Source organism: Trachemys scripta, chromosome 7 (genome assembly GCF_013100865.1).
Source record: "Trachemys scripta elegans isolate TJP31775 chromosome 7, CAS_Tse_1.0, whole genome shotgun sequence".
Taxonomy (NCBI): domain Eukaryota; kingdom Metazoa; phylum Chordata; order Testudines; family Emydidae; genus Trachemys; species Trachemys scripta.
This window is the reverse complement of record NC_048304.1, coordinates 75,101,826-75,122,733: the sequence shown is the minus strand read 5'-3', so window position 1 is coordinate 75,122,733 and position 20,908 is coordinate 75,101,826. Positions and strand designations below refer to the sequence as shown.

At 39.7% G+C, this 20,908-nt stretch overlaps 1 protein-coding gene across 3 annotated transcripts in view; it reads right to left on the bottom strand.

Moving 5' to 3' along the window:
- The window catches only part of GRID1 (glutamate ionotropic receptor delta type subunit 1), an 814,231-nt gene that overhangs the window by 18,074 nt on the left and 775,249 nt on the right, over window positions 1-20,908 (bottom strand). For all 3 annotated transcript variants that reach the window (XM_034777148.1, XM_034777150.1, XM_034777149.1), the window contains exons 14-15: window positions 8,275-8,441; window positions 6,298-6,538 (exon numbers count right to left, since the gene is read on the bottom strand). In XM_034777148.1, coding sequence (XP_034633039.1) covers window positions 6,298-6,538; window positions 8,275-8,441 — 408 coding nt within the window. The remainder of the gene's footprint in view (window positions 1-6,297; window positions 6,539-8,274; window positions 8,442-20,908) is intronic.

The following is a 20,908-nucleotide window of genomic DNA, read 5'->3' as shown; positions in this document are numbered from 1 at the left end:
AGTAGGAATTGTACTAAAAAGTTACAGTACTTAGGATGCTGTGACCCTCTGTACCTCAAATTAGCACCCTGGAACCACCATGTTCACCACTGTGTTGATATTATGATATGTGTTGTACAAAGTATACCTTGTGATGTATCATTTAAAGTCTTGATCTGTTGAACATAAATATCCTGTTTGATTGTATGTACCATCATTGTACGTGAAGTTATGAAGTACTGCTATATGTGTTACTGAAATATGTTGTGAGGTTGGGAACACCCACAACCAGCCTTTCAGTTACAACAAAGGAATAGCCATCAACAGCCAGACAGTGTCAATGTCCCATCAACACCCATCAAGAAAATAATCCACTATCCCAGAGACTTCTCAGAGAGATTGCGTATGCAATGGAGACTGCTTGACCAATGGGGACTGCCTGATCCCCTAGTCACAGCAAGGATCTTTCCAGCAAGCTGGAAGACAGTATAAAAGAAGGGAAGTGACACCATCACTTGGCCTACCTTTCCCCCCCGCACCCCGCCATCTCAACATCTGGAAACACATCTAGAAGACAGAAGCTTTGAACTAGGAAAGTTTGGTTCCAGGCTGTAAAGGGAGTCTAGTCTGTGCATTGGGAACTGAAACCTGCTTGTGCCATCTGTCAGGGTGAAAAAAGCTATTTGATTCAACTCTTGTTTAGACTGAAAGTTTAAGATTTAGAAAGCATGTTTTCTTTTTAGTTTCTTAAGTTAACTATCTTTGACCTTTATACCTACCCCTTATAATCACTTAAAAATTAGCTTTCTGTATTTAATAAACATATTTTAAAGTTGTATCCTTATCAGTGAGTTTGTGTAAACTGCTTAGGAAATCTCAGCTCAGATTACAAGGGCTGGTGCATGTCTACTTTTCTATGAAGAAGTGGGGAACTAAATAACTAAGTTACACTGGTCAGGCTTCTGACCAGTGCAAGATAGTATAGTTCTGGGGTGCGAGGATGGGGAGCTGGGGGGAATTGGCTGCAGCCTCCCTATTGATGATTCATGAGTAGCTGGGAAATCATTCATGTAACACAGTTGGGGGTGTCCATGCCTGTGTATGTCTATGTAAGGGTTTACAATTTGACATTAGCATCACAGTGAGAGCTGTGCCAGGCCAGGTTGCACAGGCCAGCCCAGGTTGGTGGGTTTGGAGGGCTCAGCCGTCTCACAGCCCAGGTTGCACCCTGGGGACCCCATTACAGTGACACTATTCATTTTCTGAATTTCTTTTCGTATGAGAAAGACTATCTGTTTTCAATATATTTAAGTGATTAATTTGTAATGTAGCTCACACTGACAGATGCACTTTAGAGGTCAGGGACCAATACATTACTTGCTTAGTTATTCAAAAGGGACAGAGAATAATCTAACTAAAAGTCCAAAATGGTCATTAGTTTGGATTTTTCACTCATTTTACTGACTAAAAGGCTTCTAAAGGCAATATTAGTGTCCAAAATATTACGTATAAACTATTGTGGATCAGTAAGAAACAGCCTAATATCACTGGTGCAAAATTCACACATCTGTTTGATGGGCCCAGTTGTGATGCATCCAGAGATTTGTGGAGGTACTCTAGTATTCATGACCAGGGTAAGAGGACTGGCCACTAAAAATAATTGGAACAATACATTGCAGAAAATCTAGTCAAAGTTAGAAGAGATTGTCTATAAATTTTAGAAAATCTACTCACTGAAGAAAAATCAAATATAATTTCCCCAAAGTTAGAAGTAATCAAGGCCTTTTAAATGTTTCTGATTGTCTTTTTCTTTTGAGCATTAATAGACTATAAATGTGCATCCTAGTGGAAGATTCTGGCATTATGGTGCAGATATATATTTTTTTCTAATATCATCATAGGCAAATCTTCCTTTCCAAAAAACAGTCTGTGGTTACCAGTACATTAATTATTTACTTATGCTGTGTTGTAGCTGTGTTGGTTCCCAGATATTAGAGAGACAAGATGACCTGAAGAAGAGCTCTGTGAAAGCTCAAAAGCTTGTTCCTCTCACCAGCAGAAGTTGGTCCACTAAAAGATATTATTTCACCCACCTTCTCTCTATAATAATTTATGTCATTTAACTATCTGAGTATTAGATTGCTCCAATGTACATGAAAAACAACAGGCTCACCTGAACCCAGAAAACACCAATGTGATTCTAAGTGGAAGAGGAAAATGCTTTAAGGAACTGGCAAATATCAGTACTTCATCCTCAGGTGAAGTCAAGATAATACACAGCCTTTGGGTCATGCTGGACTCAGCACTGACTCTGGAAGCACCAACTGCAACAAGTTACTAAAAGTGGTATCTCCCCTCTCCAGGTAGCAAGAAGACTCCATCCATTCCTCAGGTGAATTTGCCAAGGTGGTTTCTGCACTTATCACCTTTAGAATAATTCCCTCTTTCTGGGCCAAGATAAGAAGTTCACAAAGAAGAAGGAGTTGGTGTAGAGTTCAGCCTACTGAGTGGATCATACCATTCATGTTATGCCAGTGCTCTTCAGCATGAACTGATTTAATCCTGGATTCACTTCAAGTGTCTCGAACTGATTTACAAAACCCATTAATGAGATACGGTCATACTATCCGAAGGATTGCCTCTTTTGTTTGACAAGCCAGGGAAACTCATTGCTCAGTATCCTGTGACCAGCAGGGCCAAGTATAATCTTCAGGGAACCAGAGACTTACTCCCTTCAGCTGCTCTGTTTTTCAAAAGGGATAGAGAATAGTCTAACTGAAAGTCCAAAATGGTCATTAGTTTGGATTTTTCACTCTTTATTTTACTGATTTAAAAGGAAGTACTTCTTCACACATAGCATAGTCAACCTGTGGAATTCGTCGCCAGGGTATGTTGTAAAGGCTAAAACTAATACAGAATTCAAAAAATAATTAGATATGTTTATGGAGGATAAGTCCATCAGTGGCCATGCGCAGGGGGCCTCCGACTGCCAGATGCCAGATGCTGGGACTGGATGACAGGGGATGGATCACTTAATAATTGTCCTGTTCATTCCCTTTGAAGCCTCTGGCATTGGGCACTGTCAGAAGACAGGATACTGGGCTAGTTGGACCATTGCTCTGACCCAGTATGACCATTTTTAGATACTTATGCTCATGCAAGACTCTGGAACACTCTTCCAAAGGTGATCAAGAAAAATCCAACTCTCACCATTTTCAGCTCACATTGCAAGTCACATCTTTGCCAAAGCCTTCCAAAAAGCAGAAGAGAAGAAAAATCCAACAGTGTGCTCAAAGTTAGAAGCTGTTAATTAAACTACAGAGTTGGATAGTATATTGACTGCCCCAGTGGGACAGATTTCACTTTTTTCTGTAATCCATGCGCAGTATTTATACTTTATAGTGATTGGCAGCTGATGATAATATGTAGATACCTGCATTGATAGCCTCAAACTTAGTCTTTCTGAAATCAACTCCACTAACAACTCCATTATCCTTCCTGTTTCCCACATCTGCAACCCTGGTGTCATATTTGACATCTTTCTCCTCCTTCCCCATATTCTGTCCCTTCATAACTCTGAAATATCTATTTAACATTATCAGAATATTCTATTTTCACTATCCCAACTACTTGCATTTGCATCCTTGGGGGACATTTTTCACCTTGACTACAGGAATCTACGCCTCTTCATCAATCCCATTTCTCACTTCATCTTCTAGTGCATCCAAAAGGCTCCTTCTACCTAATCTATCTGGGAATTTATACAATAATGAGAAGTATGGTATCTGAGTGCTTGCTAAAGTCACCTTCCTGTTGGGTTGATCTGATGTTTTTATGCCATCTCCTTGAACCACTTTACTTGCTTCCTGCATTTTACTTCATTAAACTCAAGCTCCTTGTCCTCTTCTTCAGGGCCTTACGTAATCACAATTTTCATTTCTTCTACCTCATTCCTGCTCCTTATACTTCTGCAAGACCTTTCATTACTGATTCCTTCATCTCCTTCTCCCATTCTCAACTTTGTCCCTTCATCCATTCTGCAACCTACATCTGGAAAAGTCTCCCACATTTTGTCCATGCAGCACCCTCTCTCTACTAAAATTAAAACCAACTTCTTGCAGGACTCCACCCTTCTTGTTCTCTTTCCCAGTCTCTCCACACACACTCTCACTTTCTTGATCTGTTCTCCTGTGTCTTGTCTTAGTTTAATTTGTCTTGTTTACCCCTTCCCTGGAAGTGCTTTTGGCTCAGACTTGAAACCACTTACTCCCACACATCTGCTTATTCCCACAGATGAGTGATCTTCCTGGAGTAAAGCTGTATCATACATCCATCTGTTCTCTGAGTCTGCTGAAGTATTTTAGAGATTTGTATGTGGGATGTTAAGACCCTGAGCATTCCAAGAGAGAAAGTTACGGGCAGCCATAATTTAGAACAGTAAAAGCCTAAAACACTATATTTCTGATTAAGAAAAGTCAGATAGGGGAATGATGAAAGCTGTAAGAATTCCAGTTAAAGACACAGAAAAAGAAAAGGAAAATAAAGGGAAGCAGGAGCAAAGGAAGCAGAACATTAAAGATCAGAGAGACAGGAATGGGAAATAGAAATAAAATAGAGCTTGGGGTATCTTGAATTAAATCAGTGACTGACCTTATCTAACACTTACTTTACCTTTTCTGTTTTTATTTCTGATTTTTGGGAATATGCTCATTTAAGTCTACAAAGCTTTATGCATTGGACTCCCTGAACATTGAGAGGCGAATACACCCAGAGTATGTCACACCCAAATATGGCTAATATTAGTGGACTTTGAATAGTTACCACCTTTGTCCATGATCCTGCAAGATATTCCGCAAAGGTGAGGAGGTCCCCCTACATGATGCTCCTTACAGGGTATGCGCCTTAATTAGCAATGTTATTGTGGAGTAGGCTTCCATAGTTCTAGTGGGGATGAGGTCTACAGTGTACTAAGGGAAAGGCTAAAGCTATGCATCAAAAATATAAATGCATCTGTCTTTATAGGCAAAGCTATTTGTCCTCACTGTGCATGCTCTCCAAATGCTATACTGTGCTAAGCAAAATGGATACAAAATTTCCATTATCAAAAGGCTCCCTTTCAGCAATATACATCGTGGAGTTGTGTGCAAGTGACTTCACAGGTTTGTCCCACAAGCATGATATGGATGTTTATGACTGAACACTTTGTGGATGAATTAAAATGGGTGAAGAGGGAACACAGAGAATGGAAGCTTATTGACAAATATTTGATAACATTACAGACTGCAACATTTATTTTCAGATTCCATATGCCACAATTGTTTATATGTGGTAGGCATGTCAATTATTGTAATACTCCTAGAAATTAAGATTGGAATTGATGGGCTTTGTATTCTTTTCTAGCAGTGATGCTGCTTGCTCCTATTAGTTGCTTGTAACAAATATCTGTTCAAAATGTAAGAATCTGCAAGTCTCTCAATGTTTAAAAAATTCCCAGAGGTTAGCTTGTTAAACTTTTTAATTGATGCAAATAGATACCGGCTTCATGCAAGATAGCTCTGCATATGGACTGCTTTGTCTACCATAATGTTACTATTAATTACTTTGTACTGTTGCAAGAAAATGTTTGCAAACAAGTCATTCCAAATGGATTTTTCTAGGTAAAATATTTTATATGAAAGGCATTGGCTCAGAAAAGTCATTAATTTTTTTTTAAAGGTTCCAAAAAGAAAGTTTTTAAACAGTGTTGGTGGCTGGCTGGTGTACTGTATTAATAATGGGATAATTAACTTTTAAATCACTATGTCATCTGTTCAAATTTTGATCTAGATTGGTTGTAACCAAAAATTGTTGCCATCTGATGGCAGTTATGTAGAATGAGCTGGTGGTCACAGCCCACTAGACAAGGGTCCAAATCACAAAAACATTAGTTGGTGCCAATTAGTATCCTTGCTGTCAGTCTTAGCAGAGAGGCCAAGGGCATGGTGTCTCAGCTACTCTCTTACCCCTAAAGCTGGTCTCTCCAGGTCAGGGTTGAGGCACATTGGTGGGACAACGTAGGGAAGTTTGCACTGCTGCTGCCCATGCTGTAACTGCTCTATAAATAAATAGAGGACTTTAGTCTCCAGGGCTGTCAATTTGGCACCTTCCATGAAAGTCACATTTAAAAAAAATCATAAACTTCATGAAATAATTTAGTATCTCCAATCAAAATAAAGTGAGTGTATTTGTACGAGAGCACCTAAAATCCCACAGCTTCCATTTGCTCTCTGTATTTTGTGTTTTCTATTCTTAATGGTGATAAGAATAAAAGTTATGGACCTCTTTTGGAGTTTCTTGATGACAACGGTTGCTGTTCCACCACAACTCCAGCGCTGCCACCAAACACGCAAGAAGAAGGCCTACTGCCAAAATGCAGAAGACGCCTGCAAAACTGTGAAGCTTCAGTGCCTTGCCATCTGTCTGTGCATTGGTGTGGCTGTTCAGGTCACAACGTCCCATCCGTGGCCACCATTTCTGTTTGAGTACATCCAAGTCTCCAGTGTCTTGTAATTCTAAGATCCTGCAGAAATTTTAAAACACAGCCATTATTTCAGTTGATTTCTGTATATTGTGTATGCATTTATCAACAACTCTGCAGCCCTGGAATCCTTATATTACAATTGGGCTGCAGGAATGATCTTTCTACAGGAATTCAGTGTTAGTCAGTGGAATTCTGTATTTAGGGCAGAACATCTCCAACAGGACTGGTGTAATGCTACAGTTGCAGGACTTCCTCGCTCTCTGTCTATAATAAATCAGTGAGGTATATTTCCTGCATATCAAATATTCATATACATTTTCCTCAAGCATTGACGTGGTTGTGAGAGGGCCACTTTCACAAGATAACTTTCAGTAAGTAATAAGTTTGATGAATATCTCCTAGTCAAATGTAATTTCATCCAAAAAGCATCTACCTGGGAAAGGGTGAAATTAGCTACTCTTTTATACCAAACTTTATTCAGTATATTCCAGTCCAGAGCAGCCACAAGATTTCACAGATCAGCTTTAGAAATAAGTGTGACTTTCAAAAACTGCTCTTAATAAGCAAAGCTTTAGCTAGTGCTTTACCTAAAATTTTGACTTTGCTCAGATTTCCAGTAGATGATAATGGTTATTCAAGAAGAAACAGCTCATGAAAGACTCAACCTTCCCACCCATATATAGTCCATCATACTAATTTCAAATTATATTTGAAACAAGCATGTAGCCATTTGCACAGTACTTAATACAAAATGGTTTAAGCAGCAATAGAGTTGCTTATTTCTGCTTTGAGCTATAGCAAATGCAGTTCATTCAAAAATATTTTACTACAATGCTGTTACTTTACGCTTGAACTAGTATGTTAACAATTACTAATTAATCATTGTTTCCCATTTGTGAAGTGTCCCTTTTCTCCATGAATGATTCATTTGGGGTCTGGTTTGACAACTGCCTTTGCTATTTAATAACAAGTTTTCCTTTCGAGGAAGCTTTGTCTCTGGTTATCACGAGAATTCAGGCCAACTGACTATAAAAGGTTTCTTTAAGAATAATCCACATAGACAGAAAGTTTGTCTTGGCTTTCTGCATGTAGCTGTGTGCTCAGCCACTTTCTACTAAGGCCGCATGTATCTACACCACCATGCACACGTTTTTTTTAGCATAAGAAGAAAGTATATATGTATACTTTTAAAACATACTGATAGACTGGGATCACTGAATTGTGATAGACACAGTAGAGTCACTATCTTCCTGAACCCATGCAATCACTCAATAACTATTATTTGCCCATTATATAATGATACATAATAGACAGCATTGCTTTTCTCATATGGATCAATGCTCCTCCCCATCTAAAGACTAAATTGTGGCTTTGACACAAGCCCTGAGTTTCACTGCCCCCAAAGCAGCCTGGGAAATAGATTGTGACTCAGAGAGTTACAATCTCCTTCCCAGTTTACCCACTGCTCTGGGGAATATATCTGGCACAGCATGGGCTGCCCAGAATGTTGGGAGCACAGCCAATGTTCCACCCATTTCCAGCTCCCTCCTATCTACCCCCAGACCACATGCACAGGAGAGGAAGTAGCTGCTCTGTTGAGGTTGCTCCCCACCCCTCTGCCCTATGCTACTATAAAAGGAAGAGAATTCAAACAACTGATTTCAAAAGATAGAGATTCATTTAACAAACACACATTGCCAAAGTTAATAGGCTGTGAACATGAGCTTCTTTGTTGCAGAGAGGAATCCTATGAAATAAGCATGGTTTTGCCTTACCTTTGGGAGAAGAGATCCCTGTAGGGACTGCCATGCTGGAGTGCTATCCCATATCCTTTACTACTGATGCTGTTTCCAATGACCGTCACAGAACACTCATCATCTGTCAGGGCTGCATATTCCACCACTGTTACATCCCACAAAAAAGCATAGTTGCCTTTCTTTGCCTGCAAATGCACCACAAATAAAAATAAATTATATAGTTGATCTAGGGCTTAAATGGGTCTCAAAGTCATGCTGAGCCTTTCATTGACTAGTGCTGACATTTTGTTAGTTCATAACAACATTTTAGACCTCTAACATCTTCAGACACTTCATAACAACAGCTCCTCATTTACTTCATACCCACCTTAGAGCACTCCCATTGTTTCAATAAGCCAGAGTGGTGCAGTAGGCTGGGTCCAAGGCTTCTTGTGTGTGACATGGTTAACTTCAGGCCTCATATTGGTCTTTTAAATAATTATAACTATTAATAATGAATCAAAGACATCACTTTCAATTACACTGCTCTACAGCCAAAATGCTTCTGAAATAAATGTAGTCAAACTTTACTAATTCTGGGTCACTGAGAACGAAAATGATGCTTAAAATTGTTGATTGGCTCTAGTTTTCAAGATATGCTATTGGGTCAGTATATACGACCCTCGACTTGGGAATGGCGGAGGATAAGTGAGTTATAAAGGGAAGGGATCTCAATTTAAACCAGAAATGACTAAAATACATCTTTGACTGGATCTAGGAATAAATCTATGACTGGGTTTGGACAGTACTTGCTTTTTAGGCAAAACAATGAATGATGCAATCTGAATCATACATGATATGAATTGCATCATGTTATTCCTAGAAGTCATGGATGATGCAATCATAACGAAGCTTACATCACTCTGCTGAACAAATTGCCCTATATCAGCTCTAGAAATCATACAGTGTTGTGCTCTCTTATTTGTCAGTGTTTGATTTTGCAAAGGGACACATTTCTGTTTAGCCAAAGTGAGCAGAGATGCCTCGTACTTGTGTGAACAGTGCAGATAACTTCTGCTATGTTTGTGGTGAAGTGACTTTTGCATCACAAAAGCGCAGTATAACCACTATGGTTAAGAAAGCCTATCACCTTTATTTTGGCTGCAAAATTGGAGATCAGGACAAGAGGTGGGCCCCACACATATGCTGCAACACTTGTGCAACAAATCTTTGCCAGTGGTTAAACAGGAAAAGGAAATCTATGCCTTTTGCAGTGCCAATGATTTGGAGAGAGCCAACAGATCATACCAGCAATTATTACTTCTGCATGGTACCTCCAGTTGGGAAAGGTATGTCAAAGAAGAAAAAGTGGACTGTGCATTATCCAAACATTCCATCAGCTATATGCCCAGTACCCCACGGAGAAGGACTGCCGGTTTCTGATGCACCAGAATCATTCTCACTTGAGTCAGACGAGGAAGAGGAAGAGGAAGAGGATGAAACTTCTGGTCCTGAACCATCAAAGTCACAGGACCCACATTTTCTCCCATCCTCCTTCTCTGAACCACACCTCATAACACAAGGTGAACTGAATGACCTTATCAGGGATTTGGAACTACCCAAGAGTAAGGCAGAGCTGTTGGGCTCCAAACTACAGCAGTGGAATCTCCTAGCAGGTGATGTTAGGGTTTCCATGTTCCGTGACCGTCAAAAGGATCTTGTCCCATTCTTCTTCATGGAAGGTGATCTTGTAGCCTGCAACAACATCGATGGTGTGATGGCAGCCCTCAACATCGTTCACGATCCAGATGAGTGGAGACTGTTCATTGATTCATCAAAGAGGAGTCTTAAAGCTGTTTTACTGCATAATGGCAATGTTTTGCCATCAATTCCAGTTGGTCATGCAGTCCATATGAAGGAAACTTATGACAACATGAAACAACTTTTGAGGTGCATAAACTATGACCAACATCAGTGGCAGCTTTGTGGTGATTTGAAGGTTGTTGCTCTCTTGCTTGGTCTGCAGACTGGATACACAAAGTACTGCTGTTTTCTCTGCGAATGGGATAGTCGTGCAAGAGATTCCCACTACATCTAGAAAGATTGGCCACTCCGGCAGTCATTGGAGCCTGGGAGGAAAAGTGTTCAGCATCCACCACTTGTTGAATCAAGGAAGATTTTGTTACCACCCTTACACATCAAGCTGGGTCTGATGAAGAATTTTGTCAAGGCTATTGACAAAACACAAGCAGCTTTCAAGTACCTCCATGGAAAATTTCCAAGGTTAAGTGAAGCTAAGATAAAGGAAGGTGTCTTTGTTGGTCCTCAGATTCGTGAACTTCTTCGAGATGATGAATTTGACCATGCACTGCGTGGCAAGGAAAAGACGGCATGGAAAGCCTTCCAGTTAGTGGCAATAAATTTTCTCGGAAACAACAAGGCAGACAACTACAGGTTGTTGGTGGAAAACCTCCTCAAGGCATACAAAAGCCTTGATTGCAACATGTCACTAAAGATACATTTTTTGCACTCTCATCTAGACTTTTTTCCACAGAACTGCGGAGCAGTGAGCGACGTGCCTTCTCAAAAATTGTAGACCAGTGTTATATTACTTGATATGGTTTTCCTAGGATTAGTGAAAGCATATTAATTCTTCCACTTCTACACAGTTACACACCTGGGCAGATACACTGTAAGCACTATGGTATGTTCTAGCAGTCACAGCCACCAAAATGGCAGCTCACCAAAAGCAAAAAGAAAACCCTTTGAAAAGAGTTGCCCGAATCTGCAACAAAAGGCAGGATACAATTTTTAGAGACCAATTTTCTCTCTTAGCATGGAAGAGAAGAGTCACCAGATTCTCCCACTAGTTTTATTTGTGACCAATATTGACTTATTTTAGTACACACCTATACAGCTGTCCTCAAATGTCAGCCTTAATTGGATTCAAACCAATGCCTGAGTGCAGTGCGCATGATGAATGTAAATCACTTTACTTAACATAAGATGTAAGAAATGTCTGTGGATGGGGATTTTAATAAAAAAAATTCACCACTTTGCTTGGTTAAAGTAATAATTGATTTCCTAATGTATTTAAGTAATATGTTTTTTAAGTCTCTAGTGAACATACAAAGCACAGTGGAACAGATGGGCTGGAGAATCTAATGCAAATAAATGAGTAATCATAGATGCAGGCTTCCAAGACTTAATTTTTTTAAGTTAGGGTGATTTGTCTTTTCTCATCAAGTAAAAAGAGTTGGCAAGGCAGGAAGCTGACATTCTACATATATTTGTTTACAAGATTAGATCCTCAAGCACCCTCAACTAATGGCCTCATTTCTGACCATAAGCGGTTCCCAGTGGTTCTTTTCTATCTCCATGTAAGTTCAGTCTTGAATTGACCTAGAAGACAAGATTCTCTCAGTTGTTTTATATCAGCTGCTGCCTACTTGAGACTGGGCTAGGAAATTAAACCCATTTCACTTTAGCATGCTTGACTCTCAATGATCACAGTATGTTGAATGAAAGGGATAGCTCAGTGGTTTGAGCATTGGCCTGCTCTAAACCCAGGGTTGTGGGTTCAATCCTTGAAGGGGCCACTTAGGGATCTGAGACAAAATCAGTACTTGGTCCTGCTAGTGAAGGCAGGGGGCTGGACTTGATGACCTTTCAGGGTCCCTTCTAGCTCTAGGAGATAGGATATCGCCATTTATTATTATAACTCCTTGATGGCTATTCAAACAGGACAAGAAACCAAATGTTGGTGAGTGGCCCTCCAGTGAAAAGAACCCAAGCAACCAGAAAGGAAACTCCCACTACCTCTCATCTGCCCATATACCCCTACCTTTTAGCACATTATCTCAGGCCAGAAAATCAGCCCCAGACAAACAGTATATCCCATCACACTAAACAACTACAATAAGGCAGCAAAATAACAAATGAATATGCTCAATAGGCTAAAATAATTCATTCATGTAACATTCTTTGAGAGGCTAGGATGACTGTTGCTGTATTAGTTAAGTATTTTTATAGTCCCAAATACAGCATGGGCTATTCAGATAGGAAGGACATGAACGCTATATGATCCTGTGCCGGCATCGTGAAATAAGCCAGAGAGTGACACATCTTATTATTAATTATTATTATTATTGTTATTTAAAACAGTCCAGAAAACACCAGTTCCTAAAACGGCATCTTTGAGGTATGACACCACACCAAAGCAACCCCCCAAAATATTAGTATGTCTGACATTTCATGCACAATTGCCTACATTCCAAGTGGGCAGAGAGAGTTTGATGTGAATGGGGAAGGAATCAAGGACGAAGTTATCCCATGAGATATCCCATATGGCTGGAAACACAAAAATCTGTTTCTGAAAACACATACAGCCATCTATGAGTGTATTGAATAATCCTCTACGCCCAGCCATTGGTGTTAGTTACAAACCTGTTCATATCGGTCTCTGTCCTACCTGTGAATATGCTTGTATCTTTCCTGACTGTTCCAATTTCACCATTGGAATTGGAAGTGTCCATTATAGGACCATACTTCCATATCTATGATAGATCTGACAGGATTTCTGGTTCAGGGCAATATGCATCTTTTATAACCACATCCACTGTTCTACATAACAGCCTATTTGTGTATTTTAAGCCAAAAATCCATAATAAATAATGCACCTGCTTTGCAATATAAAGATGCAATTCTGCTGCATATATGTGCAATTACACAAGAGGCCAGAAGGAACTGCTATGAAATAATCTGGTATCCCCCGACACAGAATTTAGTCAAAGTGTGTAGAGCAATAAGGCAAAAAACAGGCTTAGTGCTAATGGAGAGATGGGACTCATAAAAGATGGACTCTGAGACACAAGATATGTCAGTCTTGTTTTCTTCTAGTTTTCACATCTGTATGTATTTGTTGCTTCAGAGCTGATCTGCAGACAGCTGTCTTGAGCTTCCAGTCTTCAGAAGAGGAACAGAGCCAATATCTATACTAGCATACTCTTATTTGTCCCAGGGCTGCTTGGGGAAACATTAACTTCCACAGGCATTCCATTTCCATTACAAGGCAATGCCCGGAGAATCATGCAGCTATGGCCTCTATTATGCAAGCTGCCCTGGATCTCTATTTTGCCCAGAGAAGCTTCCCATTACTGAGTTACAATTGGTGGGAAGCCTTTTGACAAGGTCAGTCTCTCTCTGCTGTTTATGATATTGCTATCCCGAGTTATGATTTGAGACTATGAAACAGTAAATAAAGTCCACCAGGCCTTTTTGTATCAATTATATATTTTTGTGACATAACCAATTCTGCCCAGTGCCATCGGAACTGTATAGCATTATTTCTCTGATATCCTGAGGATTTTAGCATAAACAGAAGTCTGCATTTTAAACCCTTAATTATGCACACTTCTCAACCTCCAGAAATCCTGGAGGAGGTAAGATTGTTTTCTTTCTCTGATTGCCAAAGAGAGAGGTCCCAAAGATCTCTTTTTCCACGGGGATGATTTTCTCTTCTGCCATTTCTTCTACTTTCATAATATTTGCTTCTTTAAAGAATGGAGATTCCTTTTCTCTTAGTATTTATATTACATAAAAAGCTTCCTGTGTGACCAAATATTTGGCTGCAGTCTAAATTCAGCACACTTCAAATCCATGTTAACATCCAATATGACAGGGAGGCAGTATCATTTGTGCAATTTAAAGAGGGGCTGTCGCACTGGAAAAAACTTAAAAATATATTCAATATAGTTACCTTTCACATGCTTTTCATTAGGAATGTGTGAAATGAGCTGGAGAAAATAAGAACTGACATGAATCATCACCCCAAACCCTAACTGAACCTTTTGTTACTCTTTGAATAAGTCTTGTTAACTTTCGTTTTCATTGCATTTTGAACTTCTTGACATTTTCAGGTCCAAGCGAGCAGCAGAAATGGAGGGATCAAAGTGCCACAATTAAGGCTTTTTTCATGGTATTTGGGACCCAACATGAAATCTGGAAGTGCTAGGGGCAGCTGTCAGTGGAAAGATATATGTGTGTATAGATGGTGGAAGGAAGGGGGCAGACACACGAGGTAAGAAAGGGGCTAGGGTTCTTTGGAGGAGCAGGAAGTGTGAAGTGGAGTAAGAAATACCCTAAAATGTATACATTGGGGATTGGGATTTGAATTTGACCGAATCACGTATATTATGCCCCTGATTGGAGTCCCAGGGTGCATGCAGCAAAACTAGCTGGAGCTAAACTAATAGCTTGGTTAAACTATGGTGGTAGCGGTGATGGTGGTGTTTTTTCCCCTCTATCCATAAAACAGGCTTTCTAATGGAAATCCAGCAGATGCTAATAGAATGGGACAACTGCCCTGGCTAGCAAGGAAAGAGGTATGGTGCAGACTAAGAGGGTAAAGAGGAAATTTGAAGGGAAAAAAACCCAAAGTTATATAAACAAAATTTCTTCTTTGCATTCATCAAATGGGCTTATCAGACTCCCAGGATATAAAAGGGAAAATCAAAGAGGATAAGGAGAGTGCAGAGAAGGACTAAGTAATTGCTTTCCATTATTCCTCACTATAGAAGAAGACTGGAAAAAGACCTGTCACAGGGCCCTTGTTTATTAGTAGTGAAGTGAGGCTTTTTTAGAGAACAGATTGAAACAAGAAATGATGAAACAACTTAACTTTCAAATAAATACCCAGGTGTGGCTAGAATTCATCTGAAACTTCTGATGGAACTGACACATGAAGCATCTTGAATTACAAACAATACGGCATTCATCATTACAAGACATACCACTTCTTCGCACAACTAATGTACTGGCAGACAGAAAGGTCACCAACATTGCACCCATCTCTATAGTGTACCAAAGAAATGTAGAGGAGTTCGCTTTATTCTGGTACCAGAAAATAGATCAGAAAATCGATAAGGATAGAACTATAGAGCACCCAGCTTGGTATCAAAGAATAGCAAACAATCATGAGTTGTATAAGGAAACAACTAGCTTATTTAACATGTAACTATTTGAAAGAGTTAACAAAATAATGGATAAAGAGCCAGTGGATATTTAGGCTTTCAAAAGGCATGTGCAAGAGACTATTGAAGCAATTTTGTAATTTCTGGGATTGAGAGGTAAAGCGCTACCATGGATTATAAAAGGTTTCAGAGACAGGAAGCAAAGAGTAGAGATAAATGGTTGATATTTAGCATACACAGAGGCTAATAGTAAAGTGCCCCAGAGATCAGTTTGAGGACAGATATTGCTTTATCTGAAGGTGTGAATTGTGAGGTGGCATCATTATTGATGACAGAGAATGTAGATTGGTCAAGAGAACAGGAGGGCTGCCAGGAATTCCAGAGGACCTATGAAAATGCATATGTTAACTGGACAGCATAATGGTATATATGAACAAAGGCCATGTACATTGGAAAAAATAATCTAAACTATTCCTATGCACCAAAATTTTGAGTGAAGTGTTGCAATATCTCAGGAAAAACATTGATATGTGGACTGCTCAGAAAAAAAATAAAAGCCTAGTTCAATATTCAGTGGTGATTTTAAAAATTAACAAGATATTAGGAGGCTGTAAAAATGGGAGAGAGAATATAGAAAAATATTATAATTATAAATTATATGTATAGTATTATATTATACATCCTTGCCTTAGATACTGTATTCAGTTTAGATCACCTCATTGCCAATAAAACATAGCAGAAATAGAAAAGATTCAAAGAATGGCAATGAGAATTATTAGCATCAGGAGAAGGAAGGGTTCCAACAGGGAGAGCTTTAAAAGATTATTGCTATTTAGTTTGGAAAGGAAAAGAGAAAGAGCAGGGGTAGGCAAACGACGGCCTGCGGGACTGTCCTGCCCAGCCCCCGAGCTCCTGGCCCAGGAGGCTAGCCCCAGGCCCCTGCCCTGCTGTTCTCCTTTGCCTGCAGCCTCAGCTCGCTCGCTCCGCCACCGGCGCAATGCTCTGGGCTGTGAGCTCCTGGGGCAGCGCAGCTGCAGAGTCCAGCCTGACTTGGTCTCCGTGCTGTGTGGTGGCGGCAGCAGCGTGGCCCGGCTCCAGCCAGGCGGCGCGGCAGCAGCGCTGCCAGCCACCAGTGCTCCAGGCAGTGCAGTAAAGGGTCAAGGAGCAGGGGGGGTTGGATAGAGGGCAGGGGAGTTTGGGGTGGTGGTCAGGGGGTGGGGGTGTGGATGGTGGTTGGGGGAAAAACAGGGGGTTGAATGGGGGAAAGGGTCCTGGGGGGGCAGGGGCTGGGGTTCCAGGGGCAGTCAGGGGACATGGAGAAGGGGTAGTTGGATGGGGTGCTCAGGAATGAGAGTAGGGGTTGGATGGGGTGGCGGGGATCTGGGAGCAGTCAGGGGACAGGGAGTGGGTGTGTGTCGATGGGGCAGGGGTCCCAGAGGGGCCAACAGGGAACAGGGAGGTTGGATGGGGCAGGAGTCTGGGATCGGGGGCAGATAGGAGGTGGGGGCCTGGCCACTACCCCTGCCCCTAACCGGCCCTCCATACAATTTACGAAACCCAATGCAGCCCTCAGGCCAAAAAGTTTGTCCACCCCTGAGTAAGAGGGTTTATTATGTCTACATCTAAAATAATGAACAGTATAGAAGGAACTTATCAGGTCATCCTATTTATCCTACTCCTATAATGAACAGATGCTTAAAATAAAAAAGGCAACAATGCAAAATGTCTAAATATTCCATGATTCTCCAGGATATTCCACAGGATATCATGTGGGCAAATAGCTTACTGAGCTCCACAAAGGGATTAAAAGTGTATATGATTAAGAATAGTGTTTTCAGTTGCATTACCTAGGATAAAATTACAGGAGCTACCAAACTTCATGCTTCTTAGTGTACACTGATCAATAACTGGAGTGAGAAGGAAATTTTCCCCACATAACACTAATGCTGAATTAGTATTATTATGTGGAATCTGTACCAGTATTCCCATTTTCAATACTGTATTATATGGACCATTGTTACCATGAGAGACTTTTGAACCCATAAGACCAAACTTACAGTCCAAATCAACTCTCCTCACACATCTTTGGAGTTAAACGAAACATCACTTGACTCTCTGAGTGCAAATCTGAAATACATTTGTGTCATTGAGTGTTTTGCAGTGCTTAGATACCCTTTGTGTGGTTGCCATCAATGTTTTTAGAAACTGTGCCTTGAGACAATGGTAGATGGTCACTATGGATGTACAGACTATATCTTTTATGAAAAGATGCATTTTCCATGGCAACAGAAATGCATGAAAGCTTTCAGAACCCTCTTTAACTTTATCTTTTTGTTTTGAGCTGCTTAAAGAGTTCAAACTGCAGAAGCAGATAGGAAATTCTCAGCTAGATTAATTGAGGTGAGTCGAATAGGGCAAAATTGACATGTCTAACACTTATCTATAAAAAAACCCAGACTCTCTCACATTGCTTCTCACTGCAGTTGGCATTGCTTTTCTTAGAAATTCACTGGTAACTAATGTCCATTTTATAATCCAATAGAACTGAAAGATATGGGGAAACTGAGAAGAGTCACAGAAATTTGGGTTTCAGGGAGAAGTCATATTTTTCCATTGTGCTGACAAAAGTCCTTGCTCTGAAAGATGCACTAGAAATATTTGTGGTTGTGCGCTATGGAGAAATTTAGATTTTACAATGCAAAAAATTAGAGTTTTAAGACTACATTTACATTTCACTTTTGTGTTCTAGGAAATGTATACTGATTAAAAGTCCAGTTTCATTGGCTAACACTGATTCTCTTTTAAAAAAAAAAATACAATTTCTAGACGTGGTATTTGACATGAGCAACTTGTCTGTTTGTTCAAGGAGCTCAATGAGCTGTGAAGAGAGACATTTAAACTAGAAACACCGTATTTTATTTGACAATTTTATTAAATATCAAGCCTGATTTAGTAAATGTTTAATCAAATGGAAGCACAGGTCAGCTATGGGACTGCAGAGAAACTGGATTATAGTCAATGTTATTTGATGGAGTCGATCAAGTTTTATATATATCACACCAGAACATTAAAATCAGAGTTAATTTGACACAGTTATTATCATATAAATTTGAGCCACTTCCTACACTGAATCCCAAAGTTACTCTAATTGGTATTCTAAACAGTTTGCCAATCTAAAGCTAAAACCTGAGGCTTAAGTAAATCTAACTATAATAAATGGAAGCCCGTAATAGGTTTATAAAATATGGATATTTACAGCCTTGCTGTTGTTGAATATATTATGACATAATACGAGTGATATAGGGAAAATAAATTTAAATACATCCTGCATTTTTCTATGGTAAATGATTTAAATTTTTTTTAAACATCAATGCATGTGGCAGAGTGCTTATCTATATTTCGCATATTTATTTTTACTATTTTTTCATGCTGAGAAAGCATCATAAAATAGATATCTCATTTCCATACAGATCCTAAGCAGTTATAAAATCATACACGAGCACACTTTGTTACATGCATATAATGAGGGACAGTACATATAAAAGAAGGCGAAATGGTGACTGGGCCAAGGGCAGGGCATTTGGCAAAGTCAGCCTTATATTTTACAGTGGTTACAGGTTGAGGCAAAACCCACAAACTGTGGGGAAGCCACACACAAAAAAAATAGCTGAAGTTTATAGCAAGAGGACTTGACCCAGAGAAACCATTACTAGGATAATAATATTCCTACGAGAGAGAGAGAGAGAGAAAACAAGCCTGATCGAAGGGTCATAGTAGTCAGTGAGAGGCTTTGCATTGACTTCAATGGGCTTTGGATCAGGCTTCAGTCAGGATTTATTCTTCTTCTGCCTCATGCTGTCTTAGGCACACACTGCGCACTCACTCAGTCTTTCGCAGGCAGAGCAGGGTCAATAGCTCCCAACTGCAACAGAATCCTGCTCAATATCATTAGTGGCAGAGCTCAGAGAATCATTTTCAAAGAACATGTTATCTGACAGGTGTAGCCTCACTTTATTCTCCCAGGATCTCTCTGAGAGCTCAGCACCATTTCTTAGAACTGATTTGTCATCTGAAAGAATCTGTAGATTTTTTTTTTTAATTCTCTGGACTAACTGATCCTGACTAGTTCTCAATGGGCATGTAAAAGTCACTATATGAGCTGGGTTGGTTAGATGTGAGGAGTAGTACAAATCACATGATATTGTTTATGTTCTGTGCTTGGACAGCATGCAAGTACTTCTAGCCAAAATGTTAGTGTTTATGAAACTAGAATTTGGTTTGTACAAATTCTTGTACATGCAAACATGAAATCCACATTTGTGCCAAAAACTAGATTGCACTTATATTTGCAGCAAGTAAACAAACAAACTGGTGCAAACAAATTTATTTTAAAATTCCACACATTTTACAGGGAATTTGTTGCAATGTACATATAAATTCTACTTTTATATGTATTTAAAGGGTTACCCAAATAGCTTCATATGTAAAAGGTGAAACTGGTGTCTCCTTTGCTATTTGACAGTAGCGGTTTCAGAGTGACAGCTTTAATAACAAAAGTATTTGGAGGTAGAGCTTAGAGACAGCTTTGGGAACAGTGGTCTTGGGTGAACCAGTGGAAAGAGAAACCTCTGCATGATGGATGCAGCTGTTCAAACAGAACTGCAAATGCTGGAGTTCTGAGAGTGGAATTACACCTGTGATATTTTATTTGGTGGCTGCTCCTTTTGCCACCAAAATCTGTTCAAGACATAAATACTTGTTAATCAATTTGATTAGGAATAGAGTATTTCTGCTTGTGCATCCACACTTATTTTTCCCTAACAACGGAATATCCCTTGCCTGGAGTCCATTCTTTCCCATCAACTCAGCCTGTGACATTTTAAAAAGCTGAAGATTTTAATTTTTCTCTTTGAGCTTCTAGAAAAATAAACATAAAACATTTGGAAAAGTAAAATAATATAGAAAAGTCTACATATTAGTCTCAGCTTTTCAAAAGCATAAAGAACTTGTAACACAGTTGTGGGCCCAGAGATACCGGTTTTCAGTTTACACCAAAAGAAACTGACCAATGATTCTACATTTATAATATTTTATTTTAAAAAATAAAAAGACTGATAAAAAGGAGTCTATGATATTCCTCTAAAGAAAGTTTTAACTTTTATTGACTTCCTGTGCATCCTGTCTGCTGTAATTTACTTCTGATTCACATTTGTCATTCACTTTCTGGCCATGCAGAGCTACAGCATGGGAAGTAGCACAAGAAATGTGTGTATGCATGAATGTACACTTCTAAGGCACTTCTAAGCAACTGGGTGGCTGAAAGTTGAGTGTCTGATTCCTGTGTCATTGCTCGCGGTCAAATGCCATAATTTCTATGTACTAATGAGACAACATATTTCAATTAGAAAGTCACAATTAAAAGAAACTATCACAGGCTTTAGGACCCTGAACAAAGATCATGGCTCCTCTACTGAGCCACTCTATGTCAGCTGCTTGAATCCTCCATGCACAGTTAATTTAACTTAAAAATAAGTGTGTGTGTGTGTGTGTGTGTGTGTGTGTGTGTGTGTGTGTGTGTGTGTGAGAGAGAGAATAGGTGAGTGGATATATTAGTGAGCAGATTAAAGTGGCACTGAATAACTGCATGGATGGGTAATATGTGAGTGGGTAGATGAATTTTTGAACAAGTGGAGTACCATTGT